This window comes from Rutidosis leptorrhynchoides, chromosome 7, assembly GCF_046630445.1.
Source record: "Rutidosis leptorrhynchoides isolate AG116_Rl617_1_P2 chromosome 7, CSIRO_AGI_Rlap_v1, whole genome shotgun sequence".
Taxonomy (NCBI): domain Eukaryota; kingdom Viridiplantae; phylum Streptophyta; class Magnoliopsida; order Asterales; family Asteraceae; genus Rutidosis; species Rutidosis leptorrhynchoides.
In genome coordinates this window covers 292,067,379-292,089,413 of record NC_092339.1, presented here as the reverse complement: position 1 = coordinate 292,089,413, position 22,035 = coordinate 292,067,379, and the positions used below count along the sequence as shown (strand labels likewise).

At 35.1% G+C, this 22,035-nt stretch overlaps 2 protein-coding genes across 2 annotated transcripts; both read left to right on the top strand.

The window, feature by feature from the left end:
- The first annotated feature begins 9,136 nt into the window (after nucleotides 1-9,136).
- On the top strand, nucleotides 9,137-9,908 carry LOC139860079 (secreted RxLR effector protein 161-like). The gene is made up of 3 exons (XM_071848852.1): nucleotides 9,137-9,484; nucleotides 9,533-9,676; nucleotides 9,765-9,908. The coding sequence occupies exons 1-3, from the start codon at nucleotides 9,137-9,139 to the stop codon at nucleotides 9,906-9,908; spliced, it is 636 nt and encodes a 211-aa protein (XP_071704953.1).
- Nucleotides 9,909-17,108: 7,200 nt separating this feature from the next.
- LOC139860078 (secreted RxLR effector protein 161-like) lies at nucleotides 17,109-17,840 on the top strand. Its single transcript, XM_071848851.1, has one exon. The coding sequence runs from the start codon at nucleotides 17,109-17,111 to the stop codon at nucleotides 17,838-17,840; it is 732 nt and encodes a 243-aa protein (XP_071704952.1).
- The last annotated feature ends 4,195 nt before the right edge of the window (nucleotides 17,841-22,035 follow it).

Here is a 22,035-nt window from a genome sequence, read left to right as displayed (position 1 = left end):
ATTATTAACATCAACAGGATCATTACCACCACCAACAATCACATCCGCATCACACACCTCAATATCCCAATCTGTATATCGGATATCAACGTCACACGCACCAAAGATACCAAGGAGTACCAACAACAACAAACGATGAAGTATTGATTCATAACTTCATCGGAGAAACATTCTGTGGTGATTAGGTAATCTCTAAAGTTTTAGAGATTATCTATCTCAGCCTTAACCGTAAACCAGATGAGTGGACAGAGATGATAGAGAGAAGAACCGAAACCCTAACAAGACTGGTGCGTAAGGTACAAGCTAGACTTGTTTTACCAACATCATCAGCAGTACCAATAGCCTCACCAACACAGTCAATGCTGTCAACATTGTTAGAATCGTCAGCACCTCTAACCTCACAAGTTTCGCCAATTCAAGAATCACTGTGGAAACCATTACAAATTAATAACAAGTATATTGTATCAACGAGTTATGAAGTATTAACTTAGTTCCTCCGAAGAATTTATATGTATATTCTATAAAAAAATTTTTTACCATAATAAATCTTTCTGTACTAAGCTATTATGTATGGAACTTAACTATCTGGTTAATTCATATTACTAATTTGCTATGATGTACATTCTTCGTTAACAATTTAATCATTGTTAACTACAATCTCTGCTTCAACTCAATGAATTTTATTTCATAATAAATCAAGTGTATCATTCAATAACATGTTTGATTATACACTTTCATCTTTGATATACCCGAAATTTACGGGAAAACAATATTCGTATCTTGCGAAGTTAGCAAGAGTTCCATGAGCATCAGCATGATTCACTAAGGAAATACATATAAATATTGAAGCATTGATTACATTAGTGAAATACTCCGCAAAGTTTATGTAATCTCTAATGTTTTAGAGAAAATTCATTTCTAATTCAATCCGAAAATCAAATGAGCTTAGTATGATATTAACTCATTGAATCTGTACTACATCTGAAGAAAATATACCCACATATATTTTCATAAAGATTGTAATGAGAATTCTTGTTCAAAATATTATTTGTGAAATTTTTTTAACGGGTAGGTAATACCCGAGAGATATATAAAATCACAATTAATATGTTACATTCTTCAATTCTGATTCAATAATCATCAACTAAACCAATATACATTCTTCTATAGAAATCAAAACAATCCTACTCATTCGAATCTAATTACATATTCTGATTTTGGGAATTTCAGAATTCAACTCGAGATACAACCAAAATCATCACTCTTAGATCCTTATATTTTTCAAAGCTATACTTTGACTTCAAAACTGTGATAGCACATCACTTTTAATCGTAACACACAAGATGGATATGAGAAATCATTCGGGATTTAGGACGATTTCATCATTTGGATATTGACTATGACAATCTGCAATCAAAACCCTCCGAAATTCTAGAAGACACTTCAAATAATAAACAATTGAGATGATGATCCAACCGCACGTTACCCGAAGTTTTGTACCTGAAAAACTCTCGAAACCAAAGTCATAATCTAACATGTACCTGCGTCGAATTCTTCTAGCAAGAACAACATTTCGATTCCTTTTCAAAGTAGCCAATTTTGTCACGGATCCAGCAAGTCAACTTCGATTTTTTCAGTCGGACCAGTCTTATTATAACCCTGATAGATACGTTGCCCTTTCGTCATTATTACTGGGGAACCTTTCATATTCCACCATATTACCACCAGCGTTTAATCATCTAAAACACGATTCTTCTGAACCCACCTCAGATTGATAACCAGAGATTCAGATATTATTGCATTAAATGCAGAGGAAACATAAAAATGGTAGATGGTTTAAACGGTCAAAAGTTTGATGATAAAAGATAGTGAGTTGGTAAAGCTCAGAAAAAGAAAGGATTTGGTACTGAAAAATGGATTGAGCAAAGTATGAAGGAAGCCATGGACAAATCACAGAGACTGAATCTGCCTTCAAAGGATCTAAATGATTCAGTGCCTGCTGAACTCGTTAGCGAACACCTTATTTCTTATTCTAAATCTCCACAGACAAATATTCTTCATCATCATCATATCTTGAATATTCTAAGATATCATAGTATCTTTCATTATAAATATCCTTGATAATTCTGAAGATATTTTCATAAGTATTCTCATTTGAAATCAATTATCTCTCTGTAATATCTGCAACATAAAAAGAAACTGTGTTAGTTTCTAAATACTGAAAAATTCGAATATGAATGTTTTTGAAGTAGTGTTGGGAACTGATACATGAGTTAATATAATATAATGACACTTGATCAACGTCATTATATTACAGTAGGTCATGTTAAGTTTCTAATGGGATGTGATGATTCACAGCACCATCATCATGTGCCATTTACACGACTCTTACATTCGATCTAATCCTTAAACATAGCAAGAAAATATTTCTTGATGATTCGATCTTTTACAGGATATTCTGGTAATTTGACAAGTCAAAATCGCATCATTAAGATTTCCTTCTTAGAACATTAACTATGTTCATTCCGAAATTCATAACTGCAAATTCTGGACCATTACTCGCTTGACTCGAGGACGGGAAGAGGAAACGAAAGAATGAAGCTCCAAACTAGAAATTGGAGCATAAACCGCAGCAAATAAAAGAGAATATTAATTATGGGTGACAATGATTATAGAAGACAGATGCAGGGGCATCGAAATATAAGGGAAGATATAAAACTCAACAACCACCCTGAAGCTACAAACCGTGCATATCAATACGTATTGCCACGTAAAGGCACGGAAAAATTAATAACACTATAACCCCAAGATAATAGTAGAAGTAAATAAAATCTTCCGGTGGTAGATGAAAGAGAAGGATGACAGATGTAAAAATTAAGAGTATATCAAGGATCAAAATGGGATGGAGCATATTGACGAATGTTTTAAAGTATGAACTGAGGAGAAAGAATAGAAGGTGTGAGTTGTAAGGAAACAAAGAGGGTGGATTTATAGAAAAATATCCGACAGAGCAATCGGAACAGATTATTACATTTACTCAAAGAAGATCCTGATTTCCTAAGTCGCCGAAGAACCAAATCTTATTACGAAAATTTTCTTTAAATCCCTTAAATTCCGGAAATCAATCATAGCTACGTCATCAGTTAAAACAAATCTACATTTACTCATTTCGCTCTTTTACGATAGCTTCACTCATACGCTTCGAGAAATCGAATTATTTTATCCGTACTTCTTAATCATGATAAAACTCTATGTATCAGCTTATATTCGTCATAATAACATTCTTACTATTAGCTATGACGACCTCTATCAAATTTCGGGACGAAATTTCTTTTAACGGGTAGGTACTGTAGTGACCCGGAAATTTCCGATCAAATTTAAACTTTAATCTTTATATGTATCCGACACGATAAGCAAAATCTGTAATGTTGAGTCTCGAAAAGTTTGAAAACTATATTCATGTAATCAATTACCCTTTGACCATGTCTGACGATTCACGAACAAAAATGTGTAAATAGAAATGTATGTGTATGTACATATGTGTATTTTTTTTTAAGCTAAGAAATATTGATAAAACATTTAAGAGCTTGGTGATACAAAAATAGATTATGAGATTATTATGTGACTTGAAAGCATTGAACGAATTAGTTGATATGAATATAAGCTACGAGATCTATTTTATGAACATAGAAATGCTATCACAGTAGTTAGTGAATAATACTTTACTTGAACGTATTTGTTCGATGTAAGTTTATCAATGAGATTAAAAGATAATATCAAGTGATTGATTTATCAGGTACATTGAATTATAATTACGAGTCTTTGTTATGAGGTCCACTTGAATTAGAAAACTCTTACTTTTAACGGTATTCGGAATATTTAGTAAAGTGATTCCATGTAAGAACAAAAGTGTTATTATTGAGGATTAGACAGAGGTTAGCGGAGAGTCTCGTTTAATTATCAAAAGCGTACCTTGCAATGATTGACTTGTGTCACTTGGTAGGTTAATTATTTAGTTTTCTTAATATTGAAGACGTTTTACGATATAGATGAAACCTTTTAAAGAATGATTTTGAATATAACTAATTCTGGAAAACTAAATTATATTTATTCAATTTAGTACAAACACATTTTTTTTCGATATAATAGAATTTGATTATAAAATATTTTTATGGATTTTCAATGATATAAAAATAAAAATAAATATAAAATAAAGATTTCTAATGAGCACCAAAAGACTACAACATTTCATCACAAGATTGAAAGTTAAAATGTTGGAAATCACTAAACCTGCGCACTTGCACGAGAAAAATCATAACTAAATCATACTGACTCGAAAAAGGGTGATTCCGGTGTCCAAACGACCGTAACTCAAAAATCTACAACTTTCATGAAGACACCATACACGAATCGTGTACCTATCTACACGAAACGTGTAATCTTGTGCCGACATATTTTGGTGGCGGCTCACTATGCAACATGTTTTTAATTTTTATTAATATTATATTATATTATTATATTATTTATAAATCTATATATATAGGATCGATCATAATTGTTTTCTAACTATCTATCTCTCACACTCTCTCTATAATTATATTTATTATTATTATTGTTAGTGTTATTATTATTATTATTATTAGTATTATTATACATAAAATACTATGACGAGGTCATGGGCGAGTTATTTCAAAACGGGTTTTATGAGCGGGATAGATCTAAGGAAATTATGAGTTATGGTTATGGAGGGGATGGGTATTGTTCATGGGTATGCTTGTGAGGTTAAACTAGTGTTTGTCACCTCCATTGCGTCTACGTACCTTTCCTACAATATTGAACCTCAATATTGATACGTGAGTACTCCTAATTTAATTTTTACATACTAATAGTGTATCCCTGACTAGTGCTCGAGAAAATAGGATTATGCATGCTTGTAAATTTGATAGTGCCCTTAGATAGGTTATGCCGAATCTTAAAGGTTGTTATATTATAGTTGAAGGAAGATATAAGATTTGCATGTCCTTAAAAAGCTAGAAAAAAATTAAGAACTTTTCCTTTAGATGCCAAATAGATTTGATGAACGGATTAAAAGTTATAGTCAATTAAAATTTCGTAAAAATGATTATTATCGTCGTTAATATCGTTGTCTTAATTTTTTTATCAAATTGTTATTATTCCAAAATAACACGACTGTTACTTATTATTATTATCAATACTATATTATTAACTAGAAATGTAATACAAATTATATAACTACCTTAATAGAATCTATCGCAGTATTTTTATGATATTAAATGAACTTTATAAGTTTTATTACTTAAGATATATAAAAGTATATTTTAATATAAAATTTTATTTATAAACGAATTATATTATTTACTTTATTAAATCTTTAAAAAAAAAAATATTTTAAAAATATAAAACGACGATATTTAAATTATATAATAAAACATTTATAAAGTTTTGAAATCATTTGGAGTTAAACTAATTTTTGTCGACCTTTGCATACTAGACTCGAGCATTAGGATTGTGGTACACTATGACTTAACTTAATGTATTAGACAAATATTGACAAATACATAATTATATATAAATAATTTAGGTTCGTGAATCCAAGGTCAACCTTACACTTGTTCAATGATGTTATATGTATTTTTACTACAAAATACAGTATGGTGAGTTTCATTTGCCTTTTTACCCTTTATATTTTTGGGCTGAGAATACATGCGCAATTTTTATAAATGTTTTACGAAATGGACACAAGTAATCGAAACTACATTATATGGTTGAATTATCGAAATCGAATATGCCCCTTTTTATTAAAGTCTGGTAATCTAAGAATTAGGGAACAGACACCCTAATTGACGCGAATCCTAAAGATAGATCTATTGGGCCTAACAAACCCCATCCAAAGTACCGGATGCTTTAGTACTTCAAAATTTATATCATGTCCGAAGGAGGATCCCGGAATGATAGGGGATATTCTTATATGTATCTAGTTAATGTCGGTTACCAGGTGTTCACCATATGAATGATTATTTTTGTCTCTATGCATGGGACGTATATTTATGAGAACTGAAAATGAAATTCTTGTGGTCTATTAAAATGATGGAAATAAATGATTATGATAAACTAATGAACTCACCAACCTTTTGGTTGACACTTTAAAGCATGTTTATTCTCAGGTGTTAAAGAAATCTTCCGCTGTGCATTTGCTCATTTTAAAGATATTACTTGGAGTCTTTCATAGCATATTTCGAAGAACGTTGCATTCGAGTCATTGAGTTCATCAAAGATTATTATTAAATCAATTTATAGTTGGATAGTGGATATTATGAAATGGTATGCATGCCTGTCAATTTTCGATGTAAAGAAAGTTTGTCTTTTAAAAACGAATGCAATGTTTGTAAAATGTATCATATAGAGGTCAAATACCTCGCAATGTAATCAACTATTGTGAATCGTTTATAATGTATATGAACGGGTCCTTTCAATATATATGTATCATCTTACACTTATGTATATGTAACACCTACACCTAATATATATATATATATATACCATATAGTTATGAACACATACATGTATAATAATAAATAAAGAGTATATATGTATGTGTCACATAGGTATAATTATATACGTAACATATAATAATAAGTTACATAATTAAAGACTAATAATACTATTATTAGTATAATTTATACACTTATCTATATAGTAACACTTAAGTACACTAAGTATATTATCACTTATATAAATATAACTTTCTCGAAAACGGTCACTGTTAATATAGTTTGCTATATTAATAAACAAACTTTATGTCTATTAGACATTAACTAATCGAACATAATATCTCTAGGTTGAGATCTCCGTGTTCAACCCTCCGATCATATAACTAGCGTGGAATATCTACCTACTATTAAGGTGAACTTCATAGCCCCTCTTTTTACTATTTCTTAACTGTTTTATAACCTTGGGGTGAGACACATGCTTGCTTTTAAACTATTTTACGCTTAGACACAAGTACTCAAAATTTATTTTGATCAATTCAAACTGTTGCTAACATGCTTTGATTCATGCTAAATCCCTACCATGATATCGTTAATTACTAGAATAATGGTAAGCTTAGTTATTGTGAATAGCGCTATTGAGAGTGACGTCTCTATCCGGATGACCGCTGGTCAATGGATACATAATAATGATTCAACGACACGAACGTGATGTGTTTAGGGTAACTTTTGGTTAGTTTCGATATCATATACACCAGCACTACTACCGAACTGATTAAACCTCATAATTAAATCTTGTGGTCTAAAAACTTGTTATGATTATTAAACCTATGTTGTTCACTCAACCATTTTGGTTGACACTTTTAAGCATGTTTTGTCTCAGGTACTTAGATACTTTGCTTCCGCTGTAGAACTCTGCTGTTACTTAGAAGTCAAGTCGAGCACTGGGACCAGAGTTAACATCCGCGTCAATGCCAATTTTGGCGGGGTGTTACACCAGTGGCCAAGTCTTACTTCCCGACGAAGTAAAAATATGTGAAAGTGAGTTATAGTCCCACTTTTAAAATCTAATATTTTTGGGATGAGAATACATGCAGCTTTATAAATGTTTTACAAAATAGACACAAGTACATGAAACTACTTTCTATGGTTGAACGATCGAAGCCGAATATGCCCCTTTTACTTGGTAACCTAAGAATTAGTAAACCAGTCTACTAATTGACGTGAATCCTAAAGATAGATCTATTGGGCCCAACAAACCCCATCCGTTGTAGCGGATGCTTTAGTACTTCGAGTTTTTATATCATGTTCGATGGATGTCCCGGAATGATGGGGATATTCTTATATGCATCTTTTTAATGTCGGTTACCAGGTGTTCACCGTATGAATGATTTTTATCTCTATGTATGGGATGTATTGAAATATGAAATCTTGTGGTCTATTATTATGATTTGATAATATATAGGTTAAACCTATAACTCACCAACATTTTTGTTGACGTTTTAAGCATGTTTATTCTCAAGTGATTATTAAGAGCTTCCGCTGTTGCATACTAAAATAAGGACAAGATTTGGAGTCCATGCTTGTATGATATTATGTAAAACTGCATTCAAGAAACTTATTTTTGATGTAATATATTCATATTGTAAACCATTATGTAATGGTCGTGTGTAAACGGTATATTTTAGATTATCATTATTTGATAATCTACGTAATGCTTTTTAAACCTTTATCGATAAAATAAAGGTTATGGTTGTTTTAAAAATGATTGCAGTCTTTGAAAAACGTCTCATATAGAGGTCAAAACCTCGCGACGAAATCAATTAATATGGAACGTTTATAATCAATATGAACGGGACATTTCATTTACAGGCTTTTGAGGATCCTCATTGGCGTAGTGCCATGGATGAGGAATATCATGCTCTTATTTCTAATGGCACTTGGGTACTCGTTCCACGCCCTCCTGGGGCTAATGTGGTTCGATCTATGTGGTTATTTAAGCAAAAGTTTCATGCTGATGGCTCTTTGGCTAGGTACAAGCCCAGGTTGGTTGCTAATGGTAAGAGTCAACAGGTTGGCATTGATTGTTATGAGACTTTCAGCCCAGTTGTCAAACCGGCAACAATTCGTACAGTTTTGAGTTTGGCTGTCTCTCGTCATTGGCCCATTCATCAACTTGACATGAAGAACGCCTTTCTTCACGGTGACTTACATGAGACTGTTTACATGCATCAGCCACCTGGATACCGAGATACTAGATTTCCTGATTATGTTTGCCGCTTGCAGCGCTCTCTATACGGCCTAAAACAAGCACCACGTGCTTGGTACCGGTGGTTTGCTGATTTTGTTCTAACAAAGGGTTTTCAGCGCAGTCGATGTGACTCTTCTTTATTTGTATATCATCACGGGTCCTCTATAGCATACCTTCTTCTATACGTCGATGACATTATCCTCACTACATCATCCACTTCGTTGCTAAACACCATTATTGGTCAACTTAGTAAAGAGTTTTCTATGACTGATTTGGGGCCCTTAACTATTTTCTTGGCATTTCTGCAACTCGCAGCTCTACCGACATGTTTCTATCCCAGCGGAACTATGCTATTGACATCTTACAGCGTGCAGACATGATGGAGGGCAAACCTTGTCGCACGCCTGCCGACACACAGTCTAAACTGGACCACACTGGTCCACCCGTTGCAGATCCTACCTTATATAGGAGTCTTGCGGGTGCTCTACAGTATCTCACATTCACTCGCCCTGACATTTCCTACGCGGTTCAGAAGATATATCTGTTCATGCATGATCCACGCGAGCCACATTTTCTTGCTCTTAAGCGCATTTTACGGTATCTTCGTGGCACACTTGATTATGGGTTACAGATACACGTCTCATCCACAGCTGGCCTTGTTGGATATTCTGATGCTGATTGGGGTGGATGCCCAACTACACGTCGTTCGACATCGAGCTATTGTGTTTTTCTTGGTGACAATCTGTTATCATGGTTATCGAAGCGTTAGCAGGTTATATCTAGATCTAGTGCTGAGGCCGAATATCGTGGCGTTGCCAATGCTGTTGCTGAGACATGTTGGCAACGCAATTTTCTCAGAGAGCTTCACACTTCTCCCCAAAAGGCCACCATTGTTTATTGTGACAACATTAGCTCTGTATACATGACATCTAATCCAGTACAACATCAATGAACGAAGCATATTGAGATTGACATTCATTTTGTTCGTGACCAGGTTGCTTTAGGGAACATTCGTGTTCTTCATGTCCCCTCACTCTCAATATGCTGATATCTTCACCAAGGGACTTCCGACTTCGTTATTCAGCGATTTTCGGTCCAGTTTGAACGTTCGGGTTTCCCCTCCCGATAAAATTGCGGAGGGATGTTAGTGTGTATATTGTATTAGATAGTCCATTATAATTTGTATAGTCCATTATACTTAAGCCCATGAAGGCCCACAATGTATCTATATATTTGTGTATTACTAATGAGAAGACAGACACTTCATTCCTTAACAAAATGTACACACTTTCCTTCTTATTAGATAAATCATACTCCGTATTAAACAAGCATGACCACAGCCATTTGGTCTGTCATGTTTTCTCTTCTTTATGTGATTTTTCCTTCATCGATATCCCTTTAAGATATCCCTTTAAGTGTAAACCGAACACACTAATGATATATTATTTTTCATGTTTTGGATAGCAAGATCCCCAAATGGGCACCTTATGCCCACATACTAAAAACCGTTGTCACATATAATAAGTTAATAATCCTGTTATGCCGAACCCACTTAAATAGTGTTGGTTTTATTTTTTGATAGAAAAAATTGATATGTTACTTTGTGAAGGATGTTATCCCACATAGGTGGGAGGAGAAAGTTGGAGGTAGGTGACTTGGTTATAAAAGGAGGGCTAAGTCTTCATTCCAATTTGCACCAATCAATACACTTTAAGTATTTGATTATTTCTTTCTTTCTTACCCTTGTTTGAGAGTTGTATTAGTTAAATATTTTGGAGAGTGTAGTTAGCTTAAGAAATTCGTCTATATCATTGTAACAATTTGTGATATAGTGTATTTCTCTCTTTGGGGGCCGGTGGTTTTTCTCCTGTTTTGGAGTTTCCACGTTAAATCTTGTGTTGTGTATTGTTCTTATTTCTTTACTATTTTTCATTGGGCGTTTGTTGGGAATTAGTAAGGCTGTAATTTCCCAACAACTGGTATCAGAGTGTCAGGTTTGACGGGGGTCTCGGTTATAGGAGTCGGAGTATGCTCTGTGGTTGCCACGGGAGTGGATCGGCCACATCAGAAACGAGTTTTATTGATCGTATAGGGTATCTAGTTAGACAATATTTTTTCTGATTCGTAGTAAAAGTTGGCTTTGTTAGTGGCGAGTTGTGGATTTCTGATTTAAAGGGTCCTGGCTACCTGTTGCATCTTTTGGCTATTCGAAACGTGAGCAAAATCAGAGAAAGTGTTGTTTATAGGATACGGATACAATGTCGAAGTTCAGTCCAATGAGGTTTGATGTAGAGAAATTTGATGGGATGATCAATTTTGGCTTATGGCAGGTTCAAGTCAAGGATGTGTTAATTCAGTCCGGGTTACACAAGGCATTGAAAGGTAAACCCACCTTTGTTCCCGGCAGTGATTCTAGCAGTAAGTTCGATGAAGAAGAATGTGATGATATGAATTTGAGGGCAGCAAGTGCGATTCGTTTGTGTCTTGCAAAGAATGTGCTTGCAAATGTGCACGGGTTATCAACGGCAAAGGAGTTTTGGGTTAAACTAGAGCAGTTGTACCAGGGCAAGGGCATCTCAAATTGGTTGTGTCTTAAAGAACAATTTTATACTCTGCGTATGGATAGGGGTTCAAAGATTTCAGATCATCTAAGTATTCTTAACGGTATTGTTTCAGAACTGGAGACTATTGGAGTTAAAACGGATGATGAAGATAAAGCTTCGAGGTTGATATTATCTTTATCATTGTCTTATGAACACATGAAACCTATTTTGATGTATGGGAAGAAAACTCTGAAGTTTGAAGACGTTACTAGCAAGCTCCTATCCGAGGAGAAAAGACTGGAAGGTAACGGGGTCTCGTCATCAGGAGATACGATAGTGTTGTGTTCGGATAGGCGAAAGAGAAACTCTGGGAAGAATCTGGTATGCTGGAGGTGCGGAAAGACTGGGCATGTAAGGGTTAATTGTCCAGGTAGAGCTAATCCGGCAAATGGCTCCAAAGATGCTAACATTATCTCCGTTGTTACGGAGAGTGACGAATTCCTCTAAAGTCACACCATCCTCATGGTGTGTCCGCGCCACCATGGAAAGGGATGTTCGTTAGCGGTTCCACAATTACACATGGGCATTGGTTTGGCGTTGATGCAGGTTGTGTGGTGGAAACTGATGTTGTAGCTGATGGGACTTTCGGGAAAGCCAAACAGGGAAGTTGCACCATAAAGTTTCAGCTGGTTGTTCAACAACATGTGCCGAGGTGAAATGCTTGGAATGTGATATTCTAAGTGCTATACTCTTAATGGTGGAGTATGATAATTCTTGTTAAGAGTTATGATTGTCTGTGATGACAATGATTGTTGGTTTAGACAATGTTCGATGAAGATGCAAGTTTTGTCTTTTGGGAGATAATGTCATCGGCATGAAGACGGGGATCTTGAAGTTGTCGTCGAGGAAGCATCTATATCGGTTATCCTTATAATGTTGAAGTATGGTTATCTTTTTCTATCAAAAAGGTGGAGATTTGTTGGTTTTATTTTTTGATAGAAAAAATTGATATGGTTACTTTGTGAAGGATGTTATCCCACATAGGTGGGAGGAGAAAGTTGGAGGTAGGTGACTTGGTTATAAAAGGAGGGATAAGTCTTCATTCCAATTTGCACCAGTCAATACACTTTAAGTATTTGATTATTTCTTTCTTTCTTACCCTTGTTTGAGAGTTGTATTAGTTAAATATTTTGGAGAGTGTAGTTGGCTTAAGAGAGTCGTCTATATCATTGTAACAATTTGTGATATAGTGTATTTCTCTCTTTGGGGGCCGGTGGTTTTTCTCCTGTTTTGGAGTTTCCACGTTAAATCTTGAGTTGTGTATTGTTCTTATTTCTTTACTGTTTTTCATTGGGCGTATGTTGGGAATTAGTGAGGCCGTAATTTCCCAACAAATAGTACTCTTGGCATGCTATATTGTAGCATCTTTTTCAACACTAGATATGAGCTTCTATTTCCATCCGGTTAGTCATATAATCAATGAATATGATGTCATCAGTAGTCCGTTAGTCATATACTCTTTTCTGTAGTTGTAAAATTAGAAGAGTTTCTTCATTAGAAACAAAGGGTAGCTTTCAGTAGACTAACTAGGAAATATAAGATAAAAAGACTATCTTCTTTACACATCAATCTGATTAAGCAAAATTTAGGCCATCTCCCCACTTACATTTCTGTTTGTGTTACGAGCATGAATCCTAATCATAGGTTGTACGTGGGTGATATAAACAATCGGGCAGTTAGTCAAGTATTATTGCAAGCAGATGAATAAAGATGTTGTATGTGTGATTGTGGGATGTGTTCATATTCCATGTATCATGTGCCATACATCATGCATTTAGTTTTATGATTTCCCATGTTCTCCTTTTATTTAGGCACTAGTAGAAGCATTAAGTATGTAGTCGTAGAAGTTAGTTTTATTATAGTATAAATATGTATGTAGCTTTTGTTTTGATATGATGAATGAATTATTTGGTTTAGCCAAAGTCTCTTTTCCACAAGACTATTTTCTTTGGAGATTAGCCATCTCGAATCGGCCTCTATCTTTGGAGTTCCGTATCAGTTTGCTTTAGCTTATGTAATATGCACATGACTTGTTTCCATGTTGTTAAAATTAATGCAAACTTTAATCATTTTGGAGCAAGTAGCACAACTACTCCATGTGCCTAGTGTGTTAAGTTGCTTTATGGTGGGCAACTTTTTGTCCATGTTTTATGACTTTATTCCATGTGTGTATTAGGTTAACTCATCAATGATTGATGACTTTATTAGGTGTGTTTATGATTATGTCTTTGCTTTATTTAATATTTAAGCATGTAAGTTGTAACCATTTTGATTCAACGTGAGACAATCCATTACACAAATCAGTTTTCATTCTTATTGTTTCATAATTGTTTACAACACTTCTCATTACTAGCAAGATATCTAGTAATTTTATGGTATCAAGAGCTTGGTTATAAACTTGGTTATAAGTTTAGTTCTAAGTTAAACTTTGTGTGCAATTACTCAAAGTCTAAACTAGTTTCTCGCTAATAAAAAATGGAAGTCTCAAATGTAAACAATGGTGGTATGGTCAATGGAATGGAGAAACTTGTAGGCAACAACTACAAGTATTAGAAGATGTGTATGGAGGCTTTTCTTCAAGGTCATGATCTATGGGAACTTGTGTCCGGAGGTGAAGCCATAATTCCCATAGAAACTCTAGAGAATGTAGAGTCAAGAAGAAAATGGAAGGTACGATGTGGAAAGGCTCTCCTTGCATTGAGAACTTCAATTAGCAAAGAGTTCATTGAACACCTTCGTGATATTACTTCTCTAAAAGAAGTATGAGATACTCTTGAGAAACTCTTTTCTAAGAAAACCACAGCAAGGTTGCAATTCTTGGAAAACGAGTTAGCAATCTCAAGACAAGAAGGTATGAGTGTTTCCGAATATTTCTTACGGGTCAAAAATTTATGTTCTGAAATTTCAGAGATTGATGACAAAGAGAAAATTAGTGAAGCTCGTTTGCGAAGATATCTAATTCGCGGTTTGAAGAAAGAGTATGTCCCATTCATAACCTCTATTCAGGGGTGGGCTACTCAACCTTCGGTTGAAGAATTGGAGAATTTACTCTCTAATCAAGAAGCTTTGGCCAAGCAAATGGCTAAAGGATTTGAAAATGACGCAGTTTTGTTTTCAAAGGGAAAGAATCACAAGAAAGGTTCTTCAAGTAAAGAAAAAGAAGAAGATCAAACTAGTTACAATGGTAACTATGAGAAGAAACCTCCTACATGTTACAAATGTGGGAAGGTTGGTCACACCAAGAGATATTGTCATTCCAAAGTCACAAAAGCAAACGTGGCTTGTTCAAGCAACGATGGTGATGAAGTCAAATGGGAGCAATATTTTACCGTTGATACAGTTGTCAAGAAGAATCAATGGATTGTTGATTCGGGTTGTTCTCATCTTGTGAGCGGTGATGGAACTCTTCTTCATGACGTTAGAGATCACAATCAAAATCGAGTTGTAATCACGGTCGACAACTCAACTCATCCGGTGAAAAGGAAGGTAATGCTATTATTGATGTTAATAATGATACATTTACTTTGAAAGATGTTTATCTTGTTCCTAAATTGACCAAGAACTTAGTTTCGGTACCTCAAATTACCGAATTCGGAAAGTATGTTCTTTTTGGTCCAACGGATGTGAAAGTCCTTGAGAATGTCAAGGAGATTGTGGGTGATGTTCTTTTCACGGGAGAAAAGAAAGGTTCTTTGTTTGTGTTGTCCGCAGGTGAAGCTTATGTGAAGAAAACAAGCCAAATCGACAACGGAGCTATTTGTCATGCAAGACTAGGCCATGTGGGATATCGAATGTTGCAAAAGATATTCTCACATAAACTAGTTGATGGAATTCCTCAACTCAAGAACGTTCGTGAAGAGGTGATATGCCAAGGATGTCAATATGGAAAGTCGTACCGGCTTCCATATAAGAAGTCAACAAACTGAAAACAAGGTTTGCTTGACTTGATTCATACGGATTTGATGGGGCCAACAAGAACACCAAGCTATAGCGGTCATTGCTATGTCATGGTGCTAATTGATGACTATTCTCGTTACACTTGGGTGAAGTTTTTAAAGGAGAAGAGTGAAGCCTTATCAAAGTTCATAGAGTTCAAAGAAGCGGTCGAATCCGAATTTGGGAGAAAGGTAAAAGCTCTTAGGAGTGATAATGGTGTAGAATTCATGTCAAATGATTTCTTTACTTATTGTAAAACAAATGGTATTTCTCGCCAAATGACTTGTCCGGATACACCACAACAAAATGGTGTTTCGGAAAGAAAGATTGCTTACCTCGTTTCTATATGCTTATCATGGTTACATGACAAATGGTTGCCTTGGGAGTTATGGGCGAAAGCACTTCAATGTGGTTGTCATGTGACAAATCGGTTACCATCTTGGCCAGGTACACAAAAATCATCTTTTGAGCTAGCTTATGGTTCAAAACCTAATGTAAGCTATTATAGGGTGTTTGGTTCTATTTGTTATGTTCATGTTCCAAAAGCTAATCGAACCAAACTTGACCCAAAAGCTCAAAAGTGTATTTTTTTGTTGGTTATGATTCTCACAGGAAAGGTTGGAGGTGCATGGATCTAGAAACAAAGAAGTATGCCACTTCAAGAGATGTTGTATTTGATGAAGTATCTTCTCAATTTTATGAATCAAGCAAAAGTGATGATGAAAATAGAGATTACAAGTTCATGTTTCCTAGTTTTGAAAATCAAGAAGAAAGTGAGAATGAAGGTGTTTCTCAAACTCAAGAAGAGGCACCCAGTGAAGAAGCACTAACTCAAGTTAGAAGGTCAACAAGAGAAAAGAGACAACCAAGGCATCTAAGTGACTATGAGGTGAACACGGTCACAAGTTGTTTCTTTTCAGGTGGTCTAACCAAAGAACCAACATGTTATGAAGAAGTTAGAGATTCTCCGGATTGGAGAAATGCAATGCAAGAAGAAATAGATGCATTGGATAAAAATGAAACTTGGGAACTCGTCAAGAAGCCGGAAGGATGTAATCCGGTTACTTGCAAATGGGTGTACCATTTGAAGAAGAACTCGAATGGAACCATTAATAGGTTCAAGGATCGTTTGGTGGCTCGTGGCTTTTGTCAAAGTTATGGGCTTGATTATGAAGAAACTTTTAGCCCCGTGGCTAAAATGGTGATGGTGAGAACAATAATCTTACTAGCGGCTTACAAAGGGTGGAAGTTGTGGCAACTTGATGTAAAGAATGCTTTTCTATATGGGGAGCTTGATCGTGAGGTGTTCATGGAACAACCTATTGGGTTCACTTCAAATCAATTTCCAGAATATGTATGCTAGTTGAAGAAAGCTCTTTATGCTTGAAACAAGCTCCAAGAGCTTGGTATGGTAAGGTTGCACAATACCTTGTCTTTTGTGGTTTTGAGATTTCTAACGCGGATTCTAGCTTGTTTGTAAAGAAAAAATCAGGTTTTCATGTTTTGGTGCTATTATATGTTGATGACATGATAATCACCGGAGGAAACAAGTCAGAAATCTCTCGTTTAAGTGATGATCTTTCGGTTCGTTTTGAAATGAAAAATCTGGGGGAGATTGGATGTTTTCTTGGCTTGGAAGTTGATAAATTAGAAAACGGGTACTTTATCTCTTAAAGAGGTTATGCGAGAAGTCTCTTGGAACGTTTCAACATGGGGGAGTCAAAACCTATGACTACTCCAATGGAACCAAACCTCAAAATGAAGAAAGATCAAGGAAAAGGGCTCAAGGATGTGAAGTTGTTCCAATAAATGGTTGGAAGTTTAATCTATCTAACCATCACAAGACCGAAAATTGCTTACTCGGTTGGCATTGTTTCACAATTTATGCAATGTCCAACTAATGTTCATCTTGATGCAACAAAAAGGATCCTTCGTTATGTGAAAGGATCAGTAGGCCACGGCTTGTGGTATAAGAAGTGTGATAATGTTTTGTTAAATGGTTTTGTGGATGCAGATTGGATGGGAGACGCAAATGATCGCCATTCAACTTCGGGTTACTGTTTTAACATGGGTTCCGCGGTTATTTCATGGTGTAGCAAGAAGCAAGATGTTGTTGCTTTGTCTAGCACGGAAGCGGAATACATAGCTGCAACAATGGCGGCTCAAGAATGTACTTGGTTAAGAAGATTGATTGGTGACATACTTGAAAAGGTAGATTATGTTGTCAAATTGAAATGTGACAACGAAAGTGTAATCAAGCTTGCTTCGAATCCTGTGTTTCATGCCCGTACTAAGCATATAGAAATGAGATATCATTTTATTAGTGAAAAGGTTCTTAGCGGGGAGATCGAGCTAGCAAACGTAAGGACAAATGCTCAAGTAGCCGACATCTTTACTAAAGCTCTAATGAAAGTCAAGTTCATGGAATTTCGAGAGGCGTTGGGGATTGTTGATCGGGAGTTTTCACTAAGGGGGAGTGTTAAAATTAATGCAAACTTTAATCATTTTGGAGCAAGTAGCACAACTACTCCATGTGCCTAGTGTGTTTAGTTGCTTTATGGTGGGCAACTTTTTGTCCATGTTTTATGACTTTATTCCATGTGTGTATTAGGTGTAACTCATCAATGATTGATGACTTTATTAGGCGTGTTTATGATTATGTCTTTGCTTTATTTAATATTTAAGCATGTAAGTTGTAACCATTTTGATTCAACGTGAGACAATCCATTACACAAATCAGTTTTCATTCTTATTGTTTCATAATTGTTTACAACACTTCTCATTACTAGCAAGATATCTAGTAATTTTATATGTCGATTCTGATATGCTTTCTAACACCTTTTTATATATACCTGTTGGAGTTAATTGGTTCATTGTGTCCCACATCGAAAAGTGAAAGAAACAAATATGCATATATAAGCTTATGAGAACCTTTTTCTATCACCAATTAGTTTTAGAGTAATGGTAGTGGAGGTAGGGGTGTTCATCAGTACGGTTTTTGGTTTTTCGGTTAATCGGTTCGGTTTTTTTCGATTTTGAAAATTATAAAATCAAAACCGAAAACCAAACCAAAACCGAATTTAAATATCATAACCAAAACCAAAACCGAACTGAAAACCAAATTTTATTTCGGTTTGGTTTCGGTTAAACCAAAAATCACTAAAAATTATATTCTAACCAACATAATTACTTACATATAAACATCAAAATACTACAAATTACATAGATTACACCATTCACATTACATATATTGTAGCCAATATAGGTAGAGTTTATGATGCTTAAATACCAAAACAGATATCATTCTATTACTAAACTAGCTAAGTTAAATTTGTTAAAGGTCTTACATCTTCAAGTCATTATAAATAATACGTATAATATAGTATAAATAACATGTTTATTGTTTAATAATAATAAAATAATACATTAAATATAAAATAAATATAAATATTATAAATATAAACATGTTTTAATATGTTATTAATTTGAATTTGGTTTTTAATTCGATTTTCAGTTAACCAAATATAAAATTTTCAAAACCAAAAACGAAACCGAAAACCGAATTACGAATTCGGTTTTGGTTTCGATCGATCCGAAAACCGTTTAAAAAATTCGGTTTGGTTATTTTTGGTTTGGATTCTATTCGATATTCGAATTATTCGGTTTCAAACCATATGGTGCACACTCCTAAGTGGAGGTTCAAACTATAAGAAAAGAAAAGGTAGCGCAAAAAATGGTTAAACACTAAGTCTTCTCAATTAAGCTAACCAGTCAAAATTGGGTGTTTTTTTTCATGCTTTATTTTATGCCCCCACATTCAAACCACCTTCAATAATGACACATATAAGACTCAGCCAACTAAAAACTGTTTATGCAATCTTTATCAGCTTATATAAATATCATGATCCAGAATAAATAACCAGGAATATACAGCGTTAACTACTACTACAGTGGGTCCCATCACAGGCACACTCTTTCTACGTAAAGGGCTGGACATTGCAGCGGTAGGCCCCTCAAAACGTTTACTATAACAGGGGAGCTGTTAAGCTTTAATATAAGGTAAGGAACATCCTAGGTTGTTAGAGCTTGTGCAAAAGTTTTATATCATTATAATGTACAATATTGACATGATTGTTTTGCACCTTTATGTACCGTTGGAAAAGTTAAACTGAGTAGGAGAGAGCGTAAATACGAATAGTTCATCTAACAAGTATGTGGAGTTAGTAAACATGGTTGATTTTAGCTTCTAGTTTTTGGGACTTTTGAATTACAAAAGGGCCTTCAGATACCTTCGCCAGACAATTAATCCCGACTGCTTAAGCGATTCATGTCAAATAATGTTATCATATCCATGTAAATATGTAACAGAACTGGTAGTGCTACAGGAGGACAATAGATTACATGTATACTATGGCTAACATAATGGCTGATCAAACATATAATGTGTTTCAAATGTACTGAAATAATGTGCTACGAGGCAAATTGCTCATCTTTTAAACAGTTTATCAAGAGGGGAATATTCCAAAATCTATAACCATAAACAAACTTGACAAACGGGTAGGTTTGGGTAACATGTTAAAACAGTTTGTTGATGCGGGTCAATAGCACAGATAGAGAGAGGAGTGAGGATGGTCCTGTGTTTCGGTGGAAAGGGATAGAAGAAAAAAGAGGATGGCCAGATGTGCGAGTGAAGCGGTGATCGGTAGGCGGACTTAAGTGTTGCGGCAGCCAGAGTTCAGTTGGAGAGGGAATTGGGAGGTTCTAAAGTTTGGTTTGTATTAAGAGGATAAAGTAAATATACGAACCTATATATTGAAAAGACCTGTATCAATATAAAAGGTAAAGTAGCCGTGAAATGTCAATACAACAACCATTTAAATAACCTCAAGGTGTTGATGTATCGGTAATGAGCTGACTCCTCACAAGGGTGGAAGAGGTTCGATCCCATGAGCTGCTAAATATTAACCGACCAAGTATCAAAGTTGTTGAAATAAAAGGATCAGAACTGTTTTCAGCTCATCATTTCCTGTAAAGAGAAGACCAACGGCTATTTCCTTTTTTAGTCAAAAAATAGATTCATTTGAAAGTATCAAAGCTCCATTCCAATAAAGGAATTAGCTGTTACATTTTTGTTTTATAAATAGTTTAGCTTTTTATTGTAAAGAATGCAATACAATCTGTAATCAATATCAGAATCAATACAGAGATCAAATTCATACATTTAGCATATCAAATTCTTATTTTAACATGGTATCAGAGCTAATGGTGTAGATTTGAGGGATCAACGCAACCGTTTTTTTAGCTTCAATCATTTACCAGAAAATTATTCAAGCTGCCATGTCAAGAATCGACGGTAGCTCAAAAAAACAGAAGCAAGAAAATAGCCTCTTAAACACAGCTGCCATGTCAAGGAGTGACGGTAGCTCAATCAATCAAAGCAATTGCAATGATTTCAACATACAAGCCAAGCAATTAAAGGCCATAAAAAATAGTTACCTGAATGCTTTGTGTCGGTCACCACCGGTCACCATCAAAACCCAAAAATTCATAGCCTACCAAGAAAGTAAAAGGTTGAATACGGCGGAGATGGCGGCAACGGCGGCAACGACGGCAGCAATGGCAACTGGAATGGCGGCCAGAGATGAATGTGAAGGTACCAGCAAAGGCACTTCAGTAATCAAACGGAAAAGCCACACGACATCAACAAGAGGTAAAGAGTTGAGATTAAAAACCTCAAACCCTGATAAAAACTCTCTTCCTTTTAATTCATTTATATCGGCCAAAGGGGTTAGGTACAAAACCTCAAACCCTAAATTACAACAGCCAATCGAATTAAAAGGGGAATCGATTGTAGCAGTGAACCCTAATCGATACTTTTGTCTTCAAGACAAAGAAGAAGAATTAAACACTAATTTTATAATAACGGTAAAGGGAATGAATGTAAAGGGAAAAAGAAGCCAGTGGGTTGGTGAGAAAAGAAATCCCATCGACCATAAGCTTGATCCTAGGTCCCTTGTTGACCAAATTTTGCAAAAAAGCTCCTCCATCCCTACATCCTTTTAAATAAACCCATAGTTAATAAACAATTGCAAAACAGTACCAAAGTTTTAAAAACTCATATTTTAGACACTAAAATTTTAAATAATAAAGCCCAAAATCATATTATTAATATGAAAAATGAACAAGCCCAAAAATCTATTTTTTATAAAAATAAATATTTAAATAACTCTTTTATTACCGGAAAAGCTAATATTGTTTCAAATAACACCAAAAATAACGAATGGATTTTTGACTGCGGTGCTACTCACACCATGACTTTTGAAAAATCCGACTTTTATTCCGAATCACAACCCCAGGTTAATAAAATTCAAACGGCTAACGGAGGGATTGTACGAGTTGAAGGGGGTGGGAGAATTGAAGTCACTCCGACTATGAAACTATCAAATTGTTTATATATTCCAACCCTATCTCATAAACTTCTATCCGTTAGCCACGTTACGAAAGAACTGAATTGTTCTGTTTTATTACACCTTACTTTTTGTATCCTACAAGATATCAACTAGGGTGATTATTGGGCGGGGCACTGAACGGGGTGGGTTATACTATGTAGACGAAGTAACCCAACAAGGTTCTGTGATGCTTGCACATGGAACACCCGATAGAGAGGCGTGGTTATGGCATAAGAGATTGGGTCACCCTTCTGCCGGATACTTACATGCTTTATTTCCTAGCCTTT